The 26,633-nt window shown below is 39.1% G+C and overlaps 1 protein-coding gene across 4 annotated transcripts in view; it reads right to left on the bottom strand.

Annotated features, from left to right (window-relative positions):
• Window positions 1-26,633, bottom strand: part of TENM1 (teneurin transmembrane protein 1) — an 832,777-nt gene that overhangs the window by 65,109 nt on the left and 741,035 nt on the right. For all 4 annotated transcript variants that reach the window (XM_030807128.1, XM_030807125.1, XM_030807127.1 and 1 more), the window contains one exon: window positions 12,295-12,449. In XM_030807128.1, the coding sequence (XP_030662988.1) occupies window positions 12,295-12,449 (155 nt within the window). The remainder of the gene's footprint in view (window positions 1-12,294; window positions 12,450-26,633) is intronic.

The raw sequence follows: 26,633 nt of genomic DNA on the forward strand, positions 1-26,633 counted from the left end.
TCAGGCTCAGAGACCTTAATTAACTTGTCTGAGGTCTCACTGCAAATAAATGGCAGAATAAGGACTCACACCCAGGATTGTCTATACTCCTTCTACTAGAACACTCTTAGTCAAAGGAAAATAGGTGAATTAGGCAATTGTCCAGAGAACTTTGGTAAAACATGCCTCTGTACTCCTGAAGAAATATGAAGAATTGTTCCAGGCTTATAAACATGTCTGGTAGAAAGTTTGCTCATTTTTATTCAGTAGTCACCACTTTCCGATTTAAATACTTTCATATTTAAGGTAATTGACATATTGAGGTCTTTGAGAAGAGTGTGGCCAAGTTAACAATGCCTTCCTGCTATGGTTGATGTAGACTGAGCTCCCTCTTTATCTTGCAGGAACTAACAAGCACTCACATTTCTGCACTTATAATATAAGCCTTTGGAGCAGCGGGAGGAAGTGGCTGTGACTCGTGTGGTTTGACTGAGTGCATGTGGCTCAAATGAATAGAACAGAACATTGCTGATTTAGGATGCTTATGTGTGGACTCCTGCAATAGCCCATTTCTGAGCAGTTAAAATTGCTGCTCTATTGTTGTGGTCCAGGCATGAGAACAGTGAAAGAAAATGGGAAAATACACTGGAGGTTTGGTTGTTATGGCTTTTAATGCCATCTAATCTATTAGTTGATAGTTACTATGAAAATAGTTGATTCAATTGGTTAAACTAACCATGACCAATTAGGATAGAGTAAATGTTTGGCATAAGGGCCACCAAATAACATTTTTGGTTCCATTCTGCTACTCCCTGGGCCTCATTAATTTGCTGTTTGATCTTCTGTCCACTCTCTAATCTTCTCTTATCCTTTTTTCACCTCTCTTTTTCTCCCTACTGCACACTGGTATTCCTGGCCCTTGAGAAATGTGTTTTCAAATATTTCAGATATATAGCTTTCATCGTCCCTGTCTTGCTGTTTACCTGCAACTCACTCTTTCCTTCTACCACATGCCCTTGTGTCTGAATTATCTGGAGTGTCGCCAGAGACCTTTTCTTTGCTTTGACAGTGAGATAAGTTCCATAGTCATGGAAACATTGAGAGGGTGTGGTAGGGGTGGAGATGGTGAGATTTTCATCTTTGGTGGCAAGAACTTTTAAAATAAACTTTCTTTTCTTTTTCCCCTGGGAGATCCCTTTAGTCAAGCAAACTTATTATAATTCAGATTTTCTTGATTCCCTACAGAGCTTCACAAAACTCACAAGTCTGTCCCTGCAGGGAATTTCACTTATAATGGCCTCCATTTGAAAGATCTAATTCTATTCTCTTTCAGTGTGCACATGGGAGAGTGATGGAAGTGCACAAAGAAAAGCAAGTAATCCATGAAGGAGTTGAGTTTCAATATCATCTGTATCAGGATCACTCAGGATGATGAAGGACATTCTGTAGACATGAAAGCGTCGGCAAGGGAGAGAGGGAAAGACAAAGACAGATGTTAGGCAAGAGTTTAAGAAGGGGAAAGGAGGTGCCTTTTCTGTTAAAGAAATTTTTTTTTTTGAGACATTATTTCACTTTGCCATCCAGCCTGGAGTGCAGTGGCACAATCACAGCCCACTGCAGCCTTGTCCCCTGGGTTAAGGTGATCCTCCCACCTTAGCCTCCCATGTAGCTGGGACTACAGGCATGCATCACCATGCCCAACTAATGTTTGTATTTTTTGTAGAGACGGGGGTTTCGTCATGTTGCCCAGGCTGGTCTTGAACTCCTGAGGCTCAAGTGATCCGCCCACCTCAGCCTCTGAAAGTGTTGGGATTACAGGCATAAGCCACCATGCCTAGCCCTTTTCTGCTTTAAAACTACTGTTTTTTTTTTCTTTTTTTTCCCGCCCAGATTGCTGTAACTTTTCATGCCTGGATGACTATATATATGTGTGTGTGTGTGTGTGTGTGTGTGTGTGTGTGTGTGTGTGTGTGTATTTAAAACAACAGAAAATGCTGAACCCACTTGTATAAAATTAAATTGACATGTCGACTTTGAAGAGGAGGCTGCATGTTACCCCTTCTATAGAGCTGTGTTATTTTATTTGAAGCTTGCAAAAAAATCTAAGGACAAGAGAAAGTTGTTTTTTCAGTTATGTAGAGAGCAGAAGACAACCAAGGAAGGCAGAGGTCTGCTGCTTGGGGCAGGTGGTATAATACTGATGGATGAGAGAGAGGGGAAGGTTTTGTTTTCTCTGTTAAGGAGAATGACCACAGAGAATATTGATTCAGAGATACCAAAGCCCAAAATGGATGAAGGGATTGTAAAAGAGCATCTAAATTCTTTAACCGAGTTCAAGTTTTCTAGCTAGGAAGAATCATTCCTTATAGAGAACATGCAAATGGGGTTTAGAACTTTTTTGTGTAATTATTGAGAAATAGTGGGCACTAGAAGATTAGAGATGGTTAAATATAGTTCTGACTTCAAGAAGAATCAGAAACGTGCCCCACAACCTGCATGGAGGGAGCTTTATGTTGATTTGGAAAAGATCTTCAATTGTATTATGAAACAGTTTTTTTCTTTTGAAACAGTTGTTTTTTTAACTCTTAGATGAGGAAATGATGTTTACAGACACTGTGACTAGAAACAAATTTTTTCAAGTGGTTCTTATTTCCTTTTAAACAGAGTTACCAACCTGGTAAGGTTTCTCATGATACCTTTACGGCTAAGTTGGGGGAAATATCAGTGAAGAAAGTGGCTTTCAAACTTGTTTTGACTGTGACACTCACTAAGAACTGTATTTTACACCATTATCCAGTCAAAATAAAAATATTATGAAACACTACTCACCCTCATTACACATGATACACCTTGATTCTTAAAATTGTGTTTCGCCTTTTTAAAAAGCTGGTCATAGCCCATTATATTGATTTCCTGATGTATTATGAGGAATCACAATGAATAGGTGAGAGTTCAAACACATGGGTTCATAATCTAACAGATAACTAGTCTACTGGTGCCACAATTGCATCTACCTATCCATCAGTTTTATAATGGATGAAGGCATAGAAAGCATTCATCAAATACATAGGCGGCACAAGGCTGGGAAGGATAGTGAAAATATTAGATGATAGCAGAAGAGTATAAAGAATTGGACTAACTCAAACAACATGGAATTGAATACAGACTAAGGTAGGACCCAGCAGTATGTTGTAAATCACTAATGGTGCAAGTATAAGATGAGGAGATGGGAGTGAGAGACATGTGAATTTTTAGTTTTCTGTAATTACATCATATCATGTGTCAAATGTGTGATACAGCTGTGAAAAAATCCCGGTCAACTTTAGCTGTGGTTTTCTAATCTGTGCCCTTTACTTCTTTAGCATCTTGCAAAAGTGCCTTTGAGGTCACCATGCAAGCTACCATTGCATGGAAGTAAGCTTGAATAAAGAAGGTTCTGGGACACCACCTCTTGTTTGAATCTGCTGTTTGCATCTATTTTATAAATTGAGACTGATTTGTTTGAAGTAAATGTTCTGTGGCTGAAGTTTTTTTTTTTTAAACAACCAATGGGCAAAAGGAAAAGAAACAATATAGAAAGGGAGTTGTGACGGTTCCCATTCTACCTCTGAGTACTCAGAGCACATCTGGATTATTTTATTCATTCTGGAAGCCATGGTGGCTTCCATTCTGGAAGAATGGTGAAGGAACTCAAAACCATGCAAAATGAAGTATAGTTAAATGAAGTGGGAATGTGACTTAAGAGGCATGAAAGAGTTGTTTTCTTGTAGTAAGAGGGCTGTCATGTGGAGGAGGCAGTTTAATGTAATTTGGTGAAAATAATGTGGGCTTTGGCGTCAGGTTGACCAGGTTCAAATTCCAACTCAGCCACTTATTGGTTGTGTGACCTTGACCAAGTTACTCAGTTCTTCTGAATCTTGTTTTTCATATGTATTAAAAACAGGGGAACATAATACTTATCTTGAAGGATTGTCATGAGGATTAAATAAGATAACATATATAAACGTACCCAGTATTGTGCTTGATTTACTAGTAGATTGATCTCATAGAATACAGATTAAATTTATAATTCAAGAAAGCCTGAACAGTTGCAGCAAGACTGGATGGTGAAAGTTAAAGGAAGACACAAAGTTAAAGGGATCCAAGAAGAGCTTGTCATCAGTCAGAGGCATTCAAAGATGGAATGTGCTGCCTGGGGGAGGTAGTAAATTCCCTATCACAAGAAGCATTTGAAAATAGGTTGGATTGTTACTACATGGTCAGAATATTCTGGAGAGGAGTCAAGCATCGAATGACTGAGAAGAGTAGTGGACTAGCTCAATAGGCGTAATATATGAGGACAAATATAGTCCACTTCAAGAGAAGTGGACTAGGCCGGGCACGGTGGCTCACGCTTGTAATCCCAGCACTTTGGGAGGCCGAGGTGGGCGGATCACGAGGTCAGGAGATCGAGACCACGGTGAAACCCCGTCTCTACTAAAAATACCAAAAATTAGCCGGGCGTGGTGGTGGGCGTCTGTAGTCCCAGCTATTCGGAGAGGCTGAGGCAGGAGAATGGCGTGAACCCGGGAGGCGGAGCTTGCAGTGAGCCGAGATTGCGCCACTGCACTCCAGCCTGGGCGACAGAGCGAGACTCCGTCTCAAAAAAAAAAAAAAGAGAAGTGGCCTAGTTTAATAGATGTAATATATGAGGACAAAGTTTGCTCCTCCAAAGAATGTTACCCTCCTTCCTGCACAACTATGGATGATGCTTCCCCTACCCCCATTAGACCCATCTGACAAATGGGTGCTGTTGGAAACCAGTGGGAAACACACAAATCATCCAATAAGCACTTATGAAGCCCTGGCTGTGTATCTGGATGCTCTAGACAAACACCTCAAAGTGTGTACCTTATGGGCAGTAGGTCAACAGGATTTCCTATGCATGCAAAAGGTCCATCCTGCTTGTGTATCTCCTATTGGGCTGACTTTGGGAAAAGCATTAGGCTGGCTCCAAGGAGTAACTTGCTATCCCATCAAGAAACTTGCTCTCACTCCCAATTCCATTCTAGTCAGGCATCAGATGGAAGTGAGTTACCAGAGCAGGATTCAAAAGCAGCAACAGAAATAAAGCACCCAGTGTCTTGATAATCAACTCATCTCCTGAAGTGAAAGGCCTGGTTGCTTATAGCAGTGCTTACAAAGGGCAGTTATGCTTCAGAGTTTATACTGAGAGTTTAGTTTCAGATTTCAGTAAATCAAAAGATATTGATTTTGAACAAATGGATGATTTTATTGTCAAAGCAAATTTCATTTCTTGAGACAATTAGATTTTATTAAACTCTTTCCTAACTGCCACTAAACACACATTCTGTGAATAGACAGCATATTCTTCAACCAAGCGGCATTTGTCACTCAGCTAAATACAATGATATTTGGTCATCTCCAGAGGTTGGAAAAATGCACACTTGGGTTCAGAAAGCTTGTGCCAAAATCTTAGTTATATCACTCCATAACTCTTAGGTCATAGCACAATATATAATCCTTCCGACTAACAGTTTTCTCCTCTGGCAGATGGGGATAATAATATCTACCTCTCAAGGGTGGTTGCATTGTGTAGATAAAATGGAATAGTGTAAATTAGATTCTTAGCATAGTTCCTGGTACATAGTGAGCTCTCTATAAGTGGTAGCAGTTATTCTTAGACTTACTATAGGACTTAATGATCTGCTAAAGATTAGGACAAGCCCTGAGAAGTGATTCTTCTTTGGGCTTAGGTTTGCTACAGAAAAGTACAGAAGATGAAGGCAAGTAAGATGAAGAGGACCATTCTCTCACATCACTTTCTAACCTCCATAGGTACTATGCTAGTATACATGGGCCTTTCTTTGTTGGAGATCTTTTGGTTTTGAAATGCTGGAATGCTGGAAAGGTAACAAGAAACTTTAGAAATTTGGTTGTATTTCTGTGGAGACACCTTTGTGGAGTTGGAAGGAACCTTGAGAAAACGGTCCATTTTCCTGGCTCCAGAGAGGCCTGTATGTCAAGCATTCATAGATTATTGCTATCCAATATTTGCTTGAAAAGTTTCAAAAGGTGGGAACTCCACAAAAATTTTTTAAAAATATATGATGCTGCCACATTGTGTTAGAAACAGTAAGCTTTTCTTAAGGTCTGATTCAAATCTTCATGTTGCAGCATAGGCCTCTATTTTCTCTCCTGTCCATTCCTGTCAGCAGAAACAATGCACTCTCATTTAGACATTTGTCTGTGCCCTCACCCGTCAATATATTTTGATTTACTGAAATATGAAACTGAGCACTGTGTAAGCTCAGCTGGATCACTGTAAGTACTACTATGAACAACTGGGGCTTTGCTCTTGGTGGGTGTTATGAAGCTCCCTGCTCAGCTTTCTTCTCTCTAGCTGAAGATGGCCCATGTTCTTAAGTACAGTCATGGGAAACATCGGTTGCCAATCTGTCACAGTTGTCTAAACAGATGGGAAGCTCTGGTCATAATGGCTGAGCATCTAGGAAGCTGTGCCACACACAGGCTTTCTCCTGGTAAACTCTCTATCAACTGACTCATCAATTTCATTCGGTGTTCTCCAGCTTTAGTCCACCTGCGCCACACCTGGGTGCTGATTTCCCCACACCTGGGAGCTGATTTGCTTCAATGCCAAAGCGTCTTCTTCCCAGCCAAACATCTCAAAGAAGTGATCTATTTTCGGTTTCTCCATTTCCTCACTTCCTACTCTGCCGCTGGTATCTGACTCTCATTAATTAGCACTCTATCAAAGGTACTCTTATCAGAGGCGTTAATGCTGTGAAATCTAACGACTTCTTTAAAAAGCACCTCATTTTTTATGATCCCTAAGCAGCATTTGATACTGACCATTTCCTTCCTCTTGAAAAACTTGTGTCTCTTGGCTTTTTTGACACCTTCATGGTTTTCCTCCTAATTGCCAGGTCTCCTTCTCTCAGCCTCCTTTGTGGGTTCTCATTCCTCAGTTTTTTCTTGAATACTGGTGTTCCATAGAGTTTGGTCTTAAGCCTTCTCCTCTTTTTTATGCTATGTACCCTCTGTGAGAGAGCTCATCCACTCCCCTATTTACCACTGCCATGTGTAAACTAATAGGAATCACAACTCTAATCTATAGTTAGACCTCAAGCTTTAAACCTGTATCCAATTTCCAGCCAGATATCTTTATCTGGATGCCACACAGGCACCTCAACGTACCCCAAACTGAACCCATCATCCAACCATCAAGCAAACCTGCTTCTCTTCCTCTTGTATGCCCTGTATCAGTGAATGGTACTACCATACACGTTCCCTCAATTCTGAAATTGTCAGTCAACAAGTTATTTGATATTAGCTCCAATGTTTAACGAATCTATCTACCTTTCTATGATATTTTAGGTTCAGCCATTAATATTGCTTGCCTATGTAGCCTGCATAAAGCTGAGCAGTGTCATGGAAAGTCTCATCCAGAGTTGTATCCCAAAGAAATATCAGCTGAACATCCCAAAAGCATTGGAAAACAGCTTAATTTTTATAGCAGTCCCTTGGAAAGGGGCTGATCATTTCTATATTGATATGTTTTGTCCTTGTCCTACTTGGATTTCTTCAACTGCCTCTTAAGTGGTCTCCCTGCCTCTAGTGCTATTTTGCTTCACTTGGTTCTCCATGCAACAGCTAGAATGATCTCTTAAAACTGATTTCCATGCTTAATACTATTTTAAAAATGCATTTCCCTTCTTAACGCTGTTGTTGTCTCCTCATTGTCCAGTATAACTTCATTATGCTTATAAAGCCCTTCACCATTTCACCCTCACTTACCTTTCTAGCTTCATCTCTCACTACTCTTTCATATTCTTTTTACCATTATGTCCTTTTGGTTCAGGTATAGATGTTAACTGTACCTGCTGAGCCCTTCCTATACATGTTCCAGGAACACACAGTCTACTGTGGGAGACGGGTTGGATACACAGTTTGCCAGCAAAGATCAAATTACATTTAAGCATGGTGATACTAAATTCCAATAAGGGACTGAAGCAACAGTGAGGACTAGAACCATCAAGGAAGGTTCCCATGGAAGAGGCGAGGTGTGAGGAGGATGGAGAATGGGATTTGGACCAGCAGAGGTACTTCCAGACTGGGGGAATGGGGCCATGAGAAGTAGGCCTCTAATAAAGGTAGAGGGTGATAATCTGGACACTGATCAATATAGTCTCCTTGTTTTGAGCCAGTCTGGGTGGACAAATTGGATTTACTCTTTAGTATGTCTCAGGCACAGAACAGGAAATGGTGGGTAGCAGCAGAGTTACTGGCCAAATAATCTGGACATAAAATCTGTTTTCTTTCCTGGTAAATCCTGCTGGCTTCTACCATCCCCTTCTCATACCACACAACCTCCCCTGCCTCCAAAAAAATCTACTGTATCTGTAAAGCTAAAGTTGTGTAAAGAAAGGGGAAAGAGGGTACTTCAGAGAAACTGAGGCTTGGAATGAAATGCCATAGAGAAAAGTTTCTGTCTCCTGGTTACCAGGGCTTCTTTTCAGTGGGCTGCATTGTATATCCCAACCTGAAAAGGATGAGGTAGATTTTATGGTGGGAATTATGTTTGGAAAGTGTCATGTGAAAAAGAACCCTTCTCATGGTGATGATGATCATATATTTACTCTACTAAGACAAATAATTCTCTTTTCAACATAACTTTTCTACACAGAAACAGAAAAGTTGTTTAGAGTTGACTGATTGCAATACTAAGTACCCTATTTTAAGTTAAAAAAAAATCCCACAAGTGAATCATACATGTGCATCTTCTCTCTCCCCCCTCCTCCATACAAATACATTCACACCCTTCTTTATTGCCATAAATAATGCTGCTTTTCCTTGCTTTCTGCAGCATTTTGAATCATGGACAGTTAGGCTATTCTAGGACTTGATAGCCTGATCCATTCAAGTCTCTATTAAAAAGGGTTTGTTCATTTTGTCAGTTTTCCAGGCCCAACTCCCCATTTCACTTTTGTAGTTGACTATATATGAACATTCCTTGAGTTTCTGGGGCAGGGCAGGGGCACATAGAGAAGAAGAAATTCAAAATAGGCTAGTGTTTTATAGAGCTGATGCTCAAGGTGGGTGGAGGTGGCAGGAGATCTTAGAGTCAATGACTAAAGCGAGGTTTCTTAGGGGTGTGTGTACCTTTTACTTACTAATATGGTTTTGTTGTGTCCCCACCCAAATCTCATCTTGAATTGTAACTCCTACAATTCCCACAGGTCGTGGGAGAAACCTGGTGGGAGGTGATTGAATTATGGGGGCGGGTCCTTCCTGAGCTGTTCTTGTGATAGTGCATGAGTCTCAGGAGATCTGATGGTTTTAAAAATGGGAGTTTCCCTGCACAAGCTCTCTGTTTGGCTGCTGCCATCCATGTAAGACATGACTTGCTCCTCCTTGCCTTCCATCATGATTGTGAGGCCTCTCCCACCATGGGGAACTGTAAGTCCAATAAACCTCTTTCTTTTGTAAATTGCCCAGTCTTGGGTATATCTTTATCAGCAGCGTAAAAATGGACTAATACATTTACCTTGTTTTTCTAGGTTTTAAGTGGTATGGCAAATGAGGCAATAGGAATATCATAACTGTGGGGGACACTGCTCATTGCGTCCCCAGTAGCAACCCTTTACTCCTTGCTAACAGAACTCTGATTTTGGTTTAAGAATCAGGTAGCAATGTGCTCAGGGAAGGGGACCCACTTCTAGAGGGTCTGAATCCACTATGGAATCTCATTTCCCCTTTGCCAGTGACTGGTGAAGGCATGGGCATGTGACTCAATTCTGGCCAATGCGACACAAGAAGGAAATCTGCTGGCATCTTTGCCTATCTTTGGACATCTCATTATGTGAGATAATTAAACCTTATTGTTTAAACAACTTTTAGACAAGTATTTTATTACTTGCAGCCAAGACCATCCTCTGTGATACACTAATCAATTTGAAAACTCTCAACATCCACTTTAGTTTTTTTGAAAAGATTATTTAATACTCTACTTTATTAGGGTCACAAATTTATGGAATGTTAGAGCTGGAAGGTTTGAGGACTGTCTAATCTATTTCCTTCATTTCTTGTTTCTGCAGACTAAGAAAGTCAGACACTGAATGTTGGGACTATGCTGTACGCTCTATAATCCCTTTAAATGTCTAATACTGATTTTGTACAATTGTGGTAAAATCAGAATTTTGGATCCAGATGAAAGCTACACTGAATTTTCTTTTATCCTCACTGGCCTAAAAAAAACAAAAAACAAAAAACAGATTTCCTAAATAACAGTAAAATAGATCTCAGAGTGGATGTTGCTTTTACTTAAGAAAACTTCCAAATACCCTAGAAATAGCTATTTATATACATGTGAATAACAACATGCTCATATATTCATTAAAAATGATGTCTAAAGAGCCTTCGTAGTCACTATTTTTCTAAATTTCAGTCACTGTTTCATTTGACTTTCTTCACAGAATTGGAAAAAACTACTTTAAAGTTCATATGGAACCAAAAAAGAGCCCGCATTGCCAAGTCAATCCCAAGCCAAAAGAACAAAGCTGGAGGCATCACGCTACCTGACTTCAAACTATACTACAAGGCTTCAGTAACCAAAACAGCATGGTACTGGTACCAAAACAGAGATATAGACCAATGGAACAGAACAGAGCCCTCAGAAATAATACCACACGTCTACAACTATCTGATCTTTGACAAACCTGACAAAAACAAGAAATGGGGAAAGAATTCCCTATTTAACAAATGGTGCTGAGAAAACTGGCTAGCCATATGTAGAAAGCTGAAACTGGATCCCTTCCTTACACCTTATACAAAAATTAATTCAAGATGGATTAAAGACTTACATGTTAGACCTAAAACCATAAAAACCCTACAAGAAAACCTAGGCAATACCATTCAGGACACAGGCATGGGCAAGGACTTCATGTCTAAAACAACAAAAGCCAACATTGACAAATGGGATCTAATTACACTAAAGAGCTTCTGCACAGCAAAAGAAACCACCATCAGAGTGAACAGGCAACCTACAGAATGGGAGAAAGTTTTTGCAATCTACTCATCTGACAAAGGGCTAATATCCAGAATCTACAAAGAACTCAAACAAATTTACAAGAAAAAAACAAACAACCCCATCAAAAAGTGGGCAAAGGATATGAACTGACACTTCTCAAAAGAAGACAGTTATGCAGCCAACAGGCACATGAAAAAATGCTCATCATCACTGGCCATCAGAGAAATGCAAATCAAAACCACAATGAGATACCATCTCACACCAGTTAGAATGGCCATCATTAAAAAGTCAGGAAACAACAGGTGCTGGAGAGGATGTGGAGAAATAGGAACACTTTTACACTGTTGGTGGGACTGTAAACTGCTTCAACCATTGTGGAAGACAGTGTGGCGGTTCCTCAGGGATCTAGAACTAGAAATACCATTTGAGCCAGCCATCCCATTACTGGGTATATACCCAAAGGATTATAAATCATGCTGCTATAAAGACACATGCACACGTATGTTTATTGTGGCACTATTCACAACAGCAAAGACCTGGAACCAACCCAAATGTCCAACAATGATAGACTGGATTAAGAAAATGTGGCACATATACACCATGGAATACTATGCAGCCATAAAAAATGAGTTCATATCCTTTGTAGGGACATGGATGAAGCTGGAAACCATCATTCTCAGTAAACTATCGCAAGGACAAAAAACCAAACGTCGCATGTTCTCACTCATAGGTGGGAAATGAACAATGAGAACACTTGGACACAGGAAGGGGGACATCACTCACCGGGGCCTGTTGTGGGGTGGGGGGAGGGGGGAGGGATAGCATCAGGAGATATACCTAATGTAAATGACGAGTTAATGGGCGCAGCACACCAACATGGCACATGTATACATATGTAACAAACCTGCATGTTGTGCACATGTATCCTAGAACTTAAAGTATAATAAAAAAAATAGAATTACATATCTTGGAAATATTCAATAAACGAGATTGGCCTTACCCTCTGATTAATTCAAGTTTGAGAGAATTTACTTAATTGTATGTCAATATTCTACCTGACATTACTTCCATCCTCGCTTACCATTTTCTCCCAACTAAGCTTTTCTAACGAGGAAAAAAGTAACTTACATAGAGAGAAACTTCTGCTATCTGGTGTTATAACAGATATACCAGGCTTCCGTTCTACCTAATTTCTACATGAGAAAATTGTTATCCATTTCCATGAAGCCAAATGACGATAACACTTGAAAACCAGTGATGCCTACCTGAGTGATGTCCATTCCTGAGTCACAGCTCAGTGGTTGTGTGGAAGTCAGACCATTTGAGCCGATTACAGTTGTGATCACAGCGTTCTCATCAATTTTGCGAATCATAGTCCCATCCACAAAGTAAATAAATCCATGCCTATCAACTGTGATGCCTGTTGGGAAAGAGCAAATGAGCATTAGTAGTCTATTGAACCACATTTGCACTAAGTTCTGTATTTTGAAAAAAGCCATAGCAATGGAAAGGCATTTTAAAGACATATAGATTCAATTTTGCTCAGCACAGACAGGACAGTGATGGGAGAGGTTTTTTGGGGCATACATTTGCTTCTTTGTGTATTGAGAAGAAATGACAAAAAGTCACATGCGGAGATAAAGCCAGGTCTAATAATTTTGTTTTTTCCAGTTTTACATTTCCGCCCCCTTGATACTTGCTTGCCCCCACAAACAATAAAAAATCATCTTTAAGATAAATGGGAAAAGACGGGGAGATCATGTATATTACATTTCTTTTAGGGTGCTAATGCACAGGCTGCTGCTTATTTTCATGATTGCATTAGGAAATAACTGCCTTGAAAAGCATTACAATTATTTTCATCAATTCAGACTTTGTTAAAAGGGAGTTTGTAATAACTCTGATAAACCGGGCTGAGTTTTTTCTCCATATTATCTATTAAAAGGGGAGTTGGAGAGCAAAATTATAGTATCACAAAGGGAATGGCTAAGTTTCTAGAAAAGATAAAAGCTGATAAAATTTTCACAGCAGTTTTTACACACAGTGTTAATTACAGCCTGGTTTCTTAAAATTTTTATTATAATAGCAGTTAGAAGGCTTGGGTTCTAATACTGAACACTCCACTTACGACTAATGTGTGACTCTGATTGAATCAATCATTTGCAAATTTCAGACTCCTCTTTGGTAACATAGGGACAGGATCGTCTGCCTTACTTAGCTAAAGTGATCTACTGCTCTGGTTTGGCTGTAACAGAGGCAGAGCTCAGTTTTAAAACTAGGACATCCTTGACAAACCAGGATGAGCTGGTTACTGTGTATCTAGGTTTTTTTTTTTTTTTTTTTTTTTTTTTTGAGGGAGTTTTGCTCTTGTTGTCCAGGCTAGGTACAATGGTGCAATCTCGGCTCACTGCAACCTCCGCCTCCCGGGTTCAAGTGATTATCCTGCTTCAGCCTCCCAAGTAGCTAGGATTATAGGAGCCCGCCAGCACACCTGGCTAATTTTTTGTATTTTTAGTAGAGACAAGGTTTCACCATGTTGGCCATGCTGGTCTCGAACTGACCTCAGGTGATCCACCTGCCTCGGCCTCCCAAAGTGGTGGGATTACAGGCATGAGATATCGGGCCTGGCCCTAGGTTGTTATATCATATGAAATAATACATATAAAAAGTATCAGATACACTTTAAGAACATATGGCTCTACTCCTATTTCCCTTGGTGCTTTTGACAGTGCTCTTGAAAATAATCACATGGCATTTTTCAAACTAGTCTACAATTTAGTCTTTTCCCCACTTCCCTTTATTTGGGTCTGGTGAAACTCATTGAATGGATGTTAAAGTCAGAATTTCTGTGCTAACAAGCATGTCCTTTTAACACAACACAACACACAAACACACACACACACACACACACATGAATTTTCTGGCAAAATGTGAACTCATCTAGAGTCATTTTATAAACTCAATAAACTGCTTTTAGATGAACTAATTCATTGGCAGGAAGTTAATATTAAGACTTGGCTTTATGGTATACTTTGATTAATCCTGATGTTTGATTAATCCTTAACATCTATAAAAGTTACAAATTCATTTTTTTTTTTTTTTTTTTTTGAGACGGAGTCTCGCTCTGTTGCCCAGGCTGGAGTGCAGTGGCGCAATCTCGGCTCACTGCAAGCTCCACCTCCCGGGTTCACGCCATTCTCCTGCCTCAGCCTCTCCGAGTAGCTGGGACTACAGGCGCCCGCCACCACGCCCGGCTAATTTTTTGTATTTTTAGTAGAGACGGGGTTTCACCGTGGTCTCGATCTCCTGACCTCGTGATCTGCCCGCCTCGGCCTCCCAAAGTGCTGGGATTACAAGCGTGAGCCACCGCGCCCGGCCACAAATTCATTTTAATGTCCCTTGAATACTTCGAAAGTCATCTATGTTTTGGTGAGTTCTCCAAAGGAAACCAGCATGTCCAAACAAGGGAATTCCATGTCCATAAATCCCTTTATAATTTTTAGAGGTATAAGGACCCTTAAGGTGGTTTACAAAAAGACTTTTAAGACTGGGGCAAGTTAAATGATGATGGCATATGAACAATTATTTAACCTCCAGAACATTTTGGATGAGGATGAACCAACGGGGAACTTCTGCCTGTTATTTTTGTGTTTTGCAACATCAATTTCTTGATTGCTTAAAATTTGGTGTGGTTTGTGGCAGACCTATTATTTAAAACCACCTTCTATGACCACTATATTAAATATCGCTGAGTATAAAATTTCAAATTTGGCTGTCATAAGGGGATAGACTTATGGGGAAAGATCAAGACTCAAGACTCAAGTCTGGAGATGGAAAGACTGAGAGGAGATGTGCTCGACATGTACGAAATCATGAATCATTTACTAAACACTATGATTACTAAATCATAGTGAATGTCACCATGCCAGGCTCTGTGAGGGTATAAGGATAAAGAATCTGGTGATATTGAAACTAAGACTAAGAAGAATACTCTGGAACTTTAGCAAATTAAGGATATTAAAAATAAAATGAAGTGTGGCTCTTATGAGGAGGTAGTAAACTTAGAGGATCTGATCCTCTAAAAATTTGAGCAGGTTCGCAAAAGGTATAGAGAAAGAAATGTATTCTTAACTAGTATATGTGGGAAGGTCTTTACATCTCTTTGCTGATATCAGGGAGGGCAATTCTTTTCCTTGACTACCACACTTCTCATCCCATCAGAGTGCAAAGTTTAGGCTGATCCAGGGAGGATAATCTGGGACTTTACATAGTTTTCTTACTTTTACTTTTTGTGAAGATCTAAACACTGTGAACTTCTTTGTCTGTTCATGTCAGCTGAGTCCCACAGACGAGTGCCCTTTGAAATAAGTCTAGGCTTATTAAATACTCACAATTTGCCTGCAGGGCTTATTCTGCTGACAGTTTGTAGAATATTTTCCTTTCATATATTTGTGTAGCAACATCTTTTATCGTGGTCCAAATTCCAAACATACTTCTTTTTCCTTGAGAAGCTTTAATTAACTTTGATTGGGTTACACTCATGTTTGGAGTTGAAAAAGAAGTAGTAGAAAAGGCTTTGAGGAAACTATGTGATAGGTGCTTCATAAATGTACCGAGGCATATTTTATCTGTACATATTTTCCTCTCATTTGCCTTTCCTTACCAACCAATCAACCAACCAACACATAAATTCCCCAAACCACAATTTTGCAACCTCTTTGCTGGTGAAGTTTAAGGGGTATTTAATTTTCACTGAGGGTAAAAATCAAATTGGAAACCCCAGGCATGAAAAAGAGAATAATATTTGTCCATCATTTGAGGAGGTTTCCCCTCCCATAATGCTTATTGTTATAACCCAGGGATAGTGATGATGCTGTAGATATATTACTGCTTGTCAGAATGAGTGAAAGGAGGTGACACATTCCCAGTATATATTTTAAGCTTTATTCTTTGGAGATGGGCATGTGAGTGATTTCAGATCACATAAAGCCATCTGGGGCTAGCAAGATCTGCAGATTCAGTTTACTTTCCAATTTTGATATTGTTGTGCCCAGATCTCCAAAACTTGGTAACCAATGTTGTGGGCATAATTTGTTCCAATGGTCATGTTCATTGATGTGCTCACTGACAGCATTTTCATTAGCACTTAAACAATCAAAGGTACATTCTCTGGATGAGAAAAGACTTAAACTGTACTAAGAAAACCACTTCCAGGTTTAAAAATTTTGAACCAGAATTCATTTTCTTTTTCAAAGCGAGTAAAAATATAGAGATCCCTGATATTGCCACAAGGTTAGGCAGTGATGCAAGGGAGGTGGAGGTGAAAGTGGGAAGAAAACACACAATAGCTTGAGTCCCCTCAGTCTAAATTTGAATTTAAAAATCCCCCTGCACCAAGGAAAACATTGGCCTCAGATGCCCAGACAGCATGTTTAGCTTGGAGCACATTTGTACATTTGGGAGAAAATAAATAAATCCTTGTAAATTAGTGCATATAATGAAAGCACTGACAGACCATAACCTGGAAGTGTGAATGGTGCTGTCTCCATTCATCAGCATTAAGCCCTAACAAGCTCTTTCTATGGAGAGACCTGCTCATCAATAAAGCGCATCTTGTAAAAAAATTATTCAGAACATCCCATGCAAAGTAGGGGATATTATATAATATCTGAACTGCAGGCTCTTTTCTCTGTGAAGCAGTGCTCTGTATGAAACAGCTACAAATTATAGGCGAAATTATTTGACTTCTTCCCTTGTCTTATTATCCTCCAATGAATAAATACTATAATTCTTAAGAAGACAATTTCCTAAAGCTGGGGCAGCCTGGATAGTTACTTATAAATTTATCACCTGTGAGGGGAAAAAGATGCTACTGATCAATACTGAAGGAACAGGGGCATCCTGATGTAATCACTGAGAGTCCAGATGTGGTGCTTAATAGCCTGGAAATAGTAGCTAAAATCCCAAATTAGATAACAGTGAAGATCAGAGTTTTTGGCTGTGTAGAATGCCAATTTCAAATGTTGGCAGAAGGCATCTCTGTACTTAATTTTTTAAAATTACAGCTGGTGAGGCCACCTACATTTTTATTATTTCTCTATAAAAAATGAAACATCTTTCAGAATATAAGCTTTGGAAAGCAGTCATAACATTCTCTTCATCTATAGCCCTAGCAACAAGAAAACTGAAATACTGGATGTTTTTCTGCCACAATCTGCTGTTTAATTTTATCAGACAAAGATAAATGGTTAAATCAACTTCCAGGGAAATTCCTAAGCCTAATATGGTGTCAGCTCAGTCTCCAATACTGAGAGTGCTGGATTGTGTAACTGATTCAAAAATGTTCTTTTAGTCAAAGAGAATTTTTCTTTGTTCATGTGCATTCCAATTCTCTGAAAATTGGTACAATATGTGTGGTATATATGGAAACTCTACTAGGCAGAAAAGTCCATTCTTCAACCCATCTGACTACTGTCCACTTAATTACCCTCTGGGATCAGAAAGGGCCAAGTTACTTACGCATAATAAGCCTGTTAAGTTTTCTCACTATGTAGCCACTAAATGGAGCTTCTAGAACTTGGAGGGTTTACAGATTTCCGTGTGTCACTAGAGGTTGGAAGGAGGCAGAGCTTAATGACCAGCTGAGATGATTTCACTGTGTGGTTAACAATGGCATCAGGATTTCTCCAGTAGGAGACACTAATAAACTCACTGTAATATTATATGACTAGTGAATAGTGAGTTATTTAATCAGATATTTTGTTTAATAAAATGTTCTTGTATATTCTACATAGTAAAGGTCAATTTCCAAAGAACATAAACACAAATTAAAAATGATAAGCATTCAAACTAATATTCTGCTGACTGGAATGTCTTCTTTTGATTACTCAAAAGGCACTTCAAAAGGCTTCATAGTCATTATAAAGAACAATAAACTCATGGGCTAGTTAACCAAGAATTCTGATTGAGAAAAAGACAGGCGACACCAGCGTTTGGCATTTGTCTTGTCTTCAGCTCCTTCTGATCCTCTCAAAGCTTTAGACTTCAGCTTTGCCATAAGGCAAAGTGAATGGACAGCCCTTTTAAATCCACCAACCACTATTTTTCTTAAAGCTTACTGGGAAAAATGTTTTTCTGTTTACTCATTAACTTATTCAAGATTTATTTTGCACCCTCTATGCGTGAGGCACTGTCCTAGGCAATGGGAGTACAGGAGACTATAAAACAGACATGGCATTGCTCTTAGAAAGCCTGGAAACTGGTAGAGGGAGACAGAGAAGTAACCAGGCAATTGCAATGCCATTAGATAAGCACTAGTTTGGGGCAAGTCCAAGGTGCCATGGGAGCATCCTTGGGGGATGGGCTGGGGAAATGAAAGTCACAAGTGATTTCTCAGACTTAAGTGATAGGTAAGCTGAAATCTGAAGAACCATGTTGAATTCTAGATGAGCCTAGTATGTATGAAATCCAGGTAAACACCACTGAAAATCTATGAAAGATGACTAATATTACTAAACAATAATCATTTCCATTTGCCGAGAATGCTATGATATTCCAGGTACTGTGCTGGATTCCTTACATAGATTTTCTCATTTAATCCTCACAACAGCCTTGTCGAGTAGGTACTAATGTAATTTTTTGGATGAGGAAATGGAATTGCAGAGAGGTGGAGTGACTAACTCTAGGTTACATACCTAGAAACTGCTAGTTTAAAGCAATGGGGAAAGGACTCCCTATTCAGTAAATGGTGCTACGATAACTGGCTAGCCATATGCAGAAGATTGGAACTGGACCCCTTCGTTATACCATATACAAAAATTAACTCAAGATGGACTAAAGACTTAAAAGTAAAACCCAAAACTATAAAAACCCTGGAAGAAAACCTAGGCAATACCGCTCCAGACATAGGCATGGGCAAAGATTTCATAACGAAGACAATGAAAGCAATTGCAACAAAAGCAAAAATTGACAAATGAACTTCTGTACAGCAAAAGAAATTATCAACAGAGTACATAGGCAACCTACAGAATGGGAGAAAATTTTTGCAAAGTATGAATCTGACAAAGGTCTAATATCCAGCATCTATAAGGAACTTAAACAAATTTACCAGAAAATAAACAAACAACCTCATTAGTAAGTGGGCAAAGGACATGAACAAACACTTCTCAAAAGAAGATATACATGTGGCCAACAAGCATATGAAAAAAAATCTCAGCGTCACTCATCATTACAGAAATGCAACTCTAAACCACAATGAGATACCATCTCACACGAGTCAGACTGGCTATTATTAAAAGTCAAAAAATAACAGATGCTGGCAAGGTTGTGGAGTAAAAGGAACGCTTATACACTGTTGGTAGGAGTGTAAATTAGTTCAACCATTGTGGAAGACAGTGTGGTGATTCCTTAAAGACCTAAAGACAGAAATACCATTCGACCCAGCAGTCCCCTTACTGGGTATATACTCAAAGGCATATAAATCATTCTATTATAAAGACACATGCACGTGTATGTTCATTGCAGCACTGTTCACAGTAGCAAAGACATGGAATCCACCTAAATGCCCATCACTGATAGACTGTATAAGAAAATGTGGTACATATACACCACGGAATACTATGAATCCATAAAAAGGAATGAGATCATGTCCTTTGTAGGGACATGGATAGAGCTGGAGGTCATTATCCTTAGCAAACTAATACAGGAACAGAAAACCAAATACCACATGTTCTCACTTATAAGTGGGATCTAAATGATGGGAACACATAGACACATAGAGGGGAGCAACACACACTGGGGCCTATCAGATAGTGGAGGATAGGAGGAGGGAGAGGATCAGAAAAAATAACTAATGGATACTAAGCTTAATACCTGGGTGATGAAATAATCTGCACAACAAACCCCTATGACACATGTTTACCTATGTAATAAACCTGTACATGTACCCCTGAACTTAAAGTAGAAGTTGAAAAAAAAAAAAAAAGAAAATGCTAGTTTAACACAAGTTTGTCTGAGTTTAATGCCCATTCTCTTAACCACTATGCCATGTAGCTTAAATGAGGTTATCAACTGCTTTACCACAGGGATGGGGTACAGACTGGCTTAAGAAGGTTCAGAAACTCTATGAAATTATCCACAAAATGTTTTGTGTATGGGTATTATCATGGGGAGAGAGTCCATTGGTTTTGTTAGATTGTCAAAAGGATCTCTGACCCATCCCAAAAATTGTTAAGAATTCTTGTATTCCTATAGATCTCTTAGACTTCTTCAGAATTATTCTTCAAAGGTATTCTGTGGCTTCATCTTCTCAGAGCTGATGAGTTTCAAGAAAGTACTCAAGAGCTTCCATGTGGTGGGGAGTTCGGTAACTTTACTATTATCATATGAATTACCACCTAAAAAGGAGACCCCACGTAATGGGATATCAACTCACCTAGGTCAAAATAGCTTTTATTAAAAAAGATAGGGAATAATGAATGCTGGTCAGGATGTGGAGAAAGGGGAATCCTCATATATTGTTGGTGGGAATGTAAATTAGTACAGCCACTATAACAAATGGAATGAAGGTCCCTCAGAAAACTAAAAATAGAACTATCATATGATCTAGCAATTCCACTATTATTACTGGGTATATACAGAAAATAACGGAAATCAGTATATCAAAGGGATATCTACAGTCCCGTGTTTATTGCAGCACTATTCACGACAGCCAAAATATGAAATCAACTAAGTACCCATCAATAGATGAATGGATAAGGAAAATGTGGCACATATACACAATAGGATATTATTCAGCCATAAAAAGAAGGAAATTTTATCATTTGCAGCAACATGGATGGAACTAGAGGTCATTATGTTGAGTGAAATAAGTCAAGCACAGAAACACAAATATCACATGTTCTCACTGATATGTGGGAGCTATAAAAGAGAGTAGATTAGTGGTTACCGGAGGCTGGGAAGGGTAGGGGAGGATGAAGAGAGGTTGATTAATGGGTATAAATATGCACTATGATAGAAGAAATAAGAACTAGTGTTTGATAAATCAGTGGAGTGATATAGGTTACAATAATCCATTGTATATTTCAAAATATCTAGAAGAGAATAATTTGAATGTTTCTAGCATAAAGACAAGACAACTATTTAAGGTGATGACTATCCTAATTATACTAATTTGATATTTACAAATTATACAAATGTATGAAATTATCACACATAGCTCCCAAATATATATATCTATATGTATCAATTAAAATTAATAAGGTCGTTTCATTTTCAGTATGGCAGAGACAATGCTATGTGTTGATGTCATCCCATTTCTCTTTCTTTCTGAGAACAGAGTTAGATTACGTTTCTCAGCCTCCTTTCCGGTTAAGTGTGGGCAGAAGTAATGTATGCGACTTCTAGGCCTGATCCTTAATGAAATATCTACTGAGTTTCTCTATGGATTACTATCTTCCACTGTAGGCTGGCTGCATGCAGACCATCCAGTAGAGGACTCCAAGTCCTAAGGCATTGAGGAATCACTAGATGGAAGCAGAGATTCTTCCACTCCCCAGGCAACCCATATTAAATTGTGATGTAAGAATGAAATAAGTTACTATTTTTGTTAAGCTATTGAGATATTGTGTGTGTGTGTGTGTTTAATATGGTTGTTAGCTTGGCCCGAGTACTAACATTCAGCAACCCAAATCCTATTCACCTTTTAAGGCTTTTATAGGATGTTTCCCTTTCATGAATCCTTCCCTGCAAACTCCAGTTCATCGTGGTCTCTCTGTTTTCTAACCCACAGAAGCTGTTATTTATTTATTTATTTGTTAATGTGAATTCTCCGATCATGATCTGTGTAGGTAACAAGTTCCCTGAGGACAGGAACTGGACTTTAGAATTAGTTTTTATATCTCAAATAATTCAGTGCACTTGGGCACAAATGTTCAATAAATCTTCCTGATTTACAGGACTAAATTTCCATGCATTTATACTGAAACATATCTACCTTGAACAAAATTAAGCATGCCAGGAGGTCAAGAACTGCATATGAATTTCTCTAGAAATGAGCTTAGAGAGGATGCAGTGACAATGTCTTTCTCTAAAGTCCTTTAAGAGGAATACAGTCCCCTATCGATTAGTGACGATTGGAATATGGGACAAGTGGGGTTGACAACCAAGAGCAAACAGACAAAGGACCATGGATCAAATTAACTGCAAACAAATGTGATCCATGTGGATAGCTACAATGAATAGCTCATGACACCGCTCCCCCCACCACACACACAAATCCAGTTGTTCTGTCAATATAACTTTGTTTGTGATCTTGTGATCTCTTCCGACCTTACCATGTTAGGAGTTCTGAAGAAACAGAAGCGCCTCAGGATTTTTTCAGGCTGATTTTTCTTACAGAATAGCTGTAGGACTTTGGATAATGCATCTGACCACTCAGAGTCTTGATTTCCTAACTTATATACTACCTACTACACAAGGTAAAATGGTGTGAAGCTCACAAGAGCCAATGAAATGAAAGGACTTTGAAGAAGATAAAATATGGTGGTGCTAAGTGGTATCTTAATTGCCTAGTTATTGCTATAATTCTTTCTGACAGTGACTTTTCTAAGCCTAGAATCACAGTCAAAAATTTCCACACAGGCCCTGCTTGAACACTTTAGGCGTTTCTGTGTTCTGTGAATAAGATTTAAGTCCATGGAGCATTATGTAACCCTTGTCAGTAGGAGAGCACCCTATGTTAGATTCACCATAGAGACAAGTCAGTAGTTGAAAACAGTTTTGTTAGCTCAGGGGAAATACTACACTATTAAATTATTGGTTTAAAAGCCTTCAAGCTTTTATAAGATGGTTAAAGTTTTCATACACAGAATCAAATAAATGAGGTTCCATGCCGTGCAACTCGCTAAGGAAGACCCTTGGCCAAGGTGGTGGTAATGTCTCAACATTTAACAGTGAAACCAGACACTGATAATAATGTGATTTATTTTTCTTTGCTTTATAGAGGTTGGTGTGTGTGTGTGTGTGTGTGTGTGTGTATACAGAGACAGAGAGAGAGAGAGACAGAGAGAGAGAGAGAGATTGGGGTAAGTAGATGGTGCTAGTTCAAGTTGAAATGCACGTCTTGTTTTATTTTTGTGTTAGGAGAGTTCCCACTCAAAAGATGCCTGCAGGCTGAGATTTAAGGGTTCTCAGTATATATGGGCTAAGATAAATGAGGTTTACTAAATCTGAGCTGCTTATTTTACACGTCCCCCTTTAGAAATTCCTCAAACATCAAGCAACGATATCTGAGACACTACTCAGATACATTTGAAAGAACTGTCTCTGTCATCCTAAGGAAGGAAACCACCACACGAGAACCTTAGTGAACAATTAGCCCTTGGAAGGAAAGTTCATTTATTGCCCGTGGACCAGCAAAAAACTAATTGCAGTTGTTGCACTCTAGGGAAAATGAGTCTATCTCAAGGTATGTGAATGACCAAGAGGTTCTAATATAAAAAGCAAACTAAGTATACCTTGTCCCGAATACTCAGTAAAAGCAGGATATGAGGAATTAAGCCAATAGTGCTCACTATTCACAAAAGTGGAGTAACTCAAGACGAATTAAAATTTCTTTAGGATAATGATTTGCACGTAGTGCCCGTTCAAAAACAACACAGAGGGCCCATTTAAAATTCTCCCTGCATCCGTATGTCTTGACTAATGAAGCTAGTGCTAGAAGAGAAGTTCGCAAAGTCAGGAGTGGTAGACAGTCATTTGCAAAAGGTAAGGCAGGGTAATGAGCACTGTGTGAATACACATTTTAAACCTTTTAAGTGGAGGTTCAAGAGACGTTTAGGAGAACTGATTTGGGCTCAATCAAGAATATATGAATATAACAACAGCATACACACACAGACACAGGCACAAGTATGATAGCGGAACAAAAAGCGAAAAATAGTCAAAGCAGTTGTTTAATGAGATAAACAACTTCTTTTACTGTTTTTACCTTTCCACACTCTCACCTATAAGTGTGACAATCTGTGGGCACAGGACAGTGACGTTGAGAGGCATTTGAAATGCTGGGATGTTTTGTTCAAAGGGGGCTGGTGACTTCCTTAGCCTTGTCTTGATTGGGATTGGAGTTTCCAAGGCCATTTCCCTGTCTATTTTCCTCTAAACTCAAATACCCAGACAAGTTCATCAGAGTTATGAGAGGTGGAGGAAAGAGTCTGGCGTAGAAGCCAGAAGATCCAGTTGTGAGACTAACTGTGACTTTAACAAATTTAAACAGTCTCCCAGTCCTCAGGTTTTGCCTTTGTCTAATGGTGAGTAGAAAAGCTGAGCTGCTCATGTCAGTGGATGACTGTAAAGACCATATAAAATAACTTCTATGTGTGAAATCTTTCTGAAAGGTCAACACAAGTGATGTTAGTATTTATTTATGTTTGGGTTTTATTACTTATTTATAGAGACAGGGTGTTGCTCTGTCGCCCAGGCTGGAGCGCAGTGGCATGATCACAACTCACTGCAGCCTCGAACTCCTGGGCTCCCGACATCATTTCCCCTCAGCCTCTCTAATAGCTGGGACCACAGGTGCATGCCACCACACCTGGCAAATTAAAACAATTTTTTTTGTAGATATGGGGTCTCACTATGTTGACCAGGCTGGTCTTGAACTCCTGGGCTCAAGTGATCCTCCTATCTTGACCTCCCAAAGTTTTGGGATTACAGGCCTGAGCCACCGTGCCCCATCTTATTTATGCCTTATCTTTGATCTCTTATTTCTTTTGGAGTTCACTTAACCCATCAGAAATAGAGGTTAGAATCTAGCTCCTAGTTCTTTTTTACCTTTGTGTCCTGTCCTTTTTCAGATTCCTTCCTTTTTCTCCACTTCTTCCCTGTTCTCATTTTTCCCCTTTTTTTTCTCTCCAAACCCCAATCAGCTCTCCAGTCTGTGAATCCCTGTGGTATTTGAAGTTTATACATGCAACCCAATCCTGTATTTTAGTCTTCTCTAATGAGTCCTCCCATGTCTCCCCAGTGAGATAATATTCCACTAAAGGGCAGGGACCATATCTTCTTAGTTTACTTATGATTTCCAAATTTGTTGCTTGAAAAACTTAACAAAACAATAAAGCTCAGTGAATGTGGTTCTTTTTCTAACAAGATATACCAGGGGCATCATGTTGATGTGCTAGAGTAGCTAAAACCAGTGGGAATCTTACGAATAGTAAGGTGGGGCCATTGACACTAGTGTGTTGTTGACATCAGTAAAATAAATATATTTAAAGTATTAATTAAGATAATGGCATCTCTGGATTCCTGTCTGATAACCAGTAAGTTTGTGCTGCAACAAGAGACGGTTGTGGTGTTTGACTATAGCATTTAGCATAGTTCCTGCCATACAAGACTACTTTATATATATAAACATACTTCATATGTTCATTAAATAGATGATTAAGGTCTATTTTAGAAACATAACAATTTGAGCAATTTAAAAAATGAGTAATTAATAACAGGCAGTGACTCTGATAAAGGAAGTAAAACAAAACAAAACTGAGTTGTATGAAAATACTTCCAGATGCCATTGTTACAACTACAATGATTCATTCCTTAATTCAACAGCTCAAACATCTCCAGCATTTCCAGGAACTAGGAAGATATCATTTTAGGGCCAATGCAGAAGCAAGTGGTTTCGGTCATTTGTAAATTGGCTAGTATTTTTTTTTTTAACATTCAATAGATTATTTGAATAATGTCATGCTGTTAAAATTAGATCAGATATACTTGGGAAAAAGTGCCCAGCATTAGTAAGAAAAGTACAATGGAAAGAAACATTTTAGGGTGCTAACTGTTGATCTGTGGTTTCTCAAAATTTCAAGTATAACAAGTGAAAATCAGAAGATTTCAAAGTAACCCTTCTTCTGTCCACTCTCCCTGGAAATGTCCCCAGTTTTACTACTCTGGGAAAGGTGAGATCTTGCCCCAAGTCATTAAATAGGGCTCTGGTAGTAGGCCTGCCTGCAGTTCTGATTTTACTCTGTTCAAGAGAACACAGAGAAAGGATTATGAAAACCAATATAGGTAAGCTTAGCAGAATCTATTCTGATGGATTTTGGCTTGGGGAGGGACAAAGCAGACCTATCAATCTATTACTATGGCTTCAATTTCCTTGGGTTAGAGATGCTTTCCAAAATGAGAAATAATTCCTGCCCACTAAGAGAAATTACCACTGTAGTCAGCTTCCTTTCCTGAGTAAATACAGGTAAAATGGGGCACCTACCCACCTTCCTTTTCCCCCAAACCCATTAGACTGTTTCCCCCAAACGCAGTCTAATAAGCTTTTTGAAAATTGTGTTTCCCCCAAACACAGTCTAATAAGCTTTTTGAAAAGTCAAATGGAATAGCTAGTAAATGGAACTGGAAGAAAAATAGAGCAAATAACACTGGGGCTTCCTGGCTAGGCTTTGATATTTGGGGCTTGAAGATAACCTCACATTTGAGTTATTAAGTCTGTGATTCCTCAGGGGGAAACTTTAAATGGGCCAGAACTCACTCCCAAGGGAACAGTGACTTTCTTTGGTCAACGATAAAGCTGACTCATTATATGGAGGCTGTCTCA

This window comes from Nomascus leucogenys, chromosome X (genome assembly GCF_006542625.1).
Source record: "Nomascus leucogenys isolate Asia chromosome X, Asia_NLE_v1, whole genome shotgun sequence".
In the NCBI taxonomy this organism is placed as follows: Eukaryota; Metazoa; Chordata; class Mammalia; order Primates; family Hylobatidae; genus Nomascus; species Nomascus leucogenys.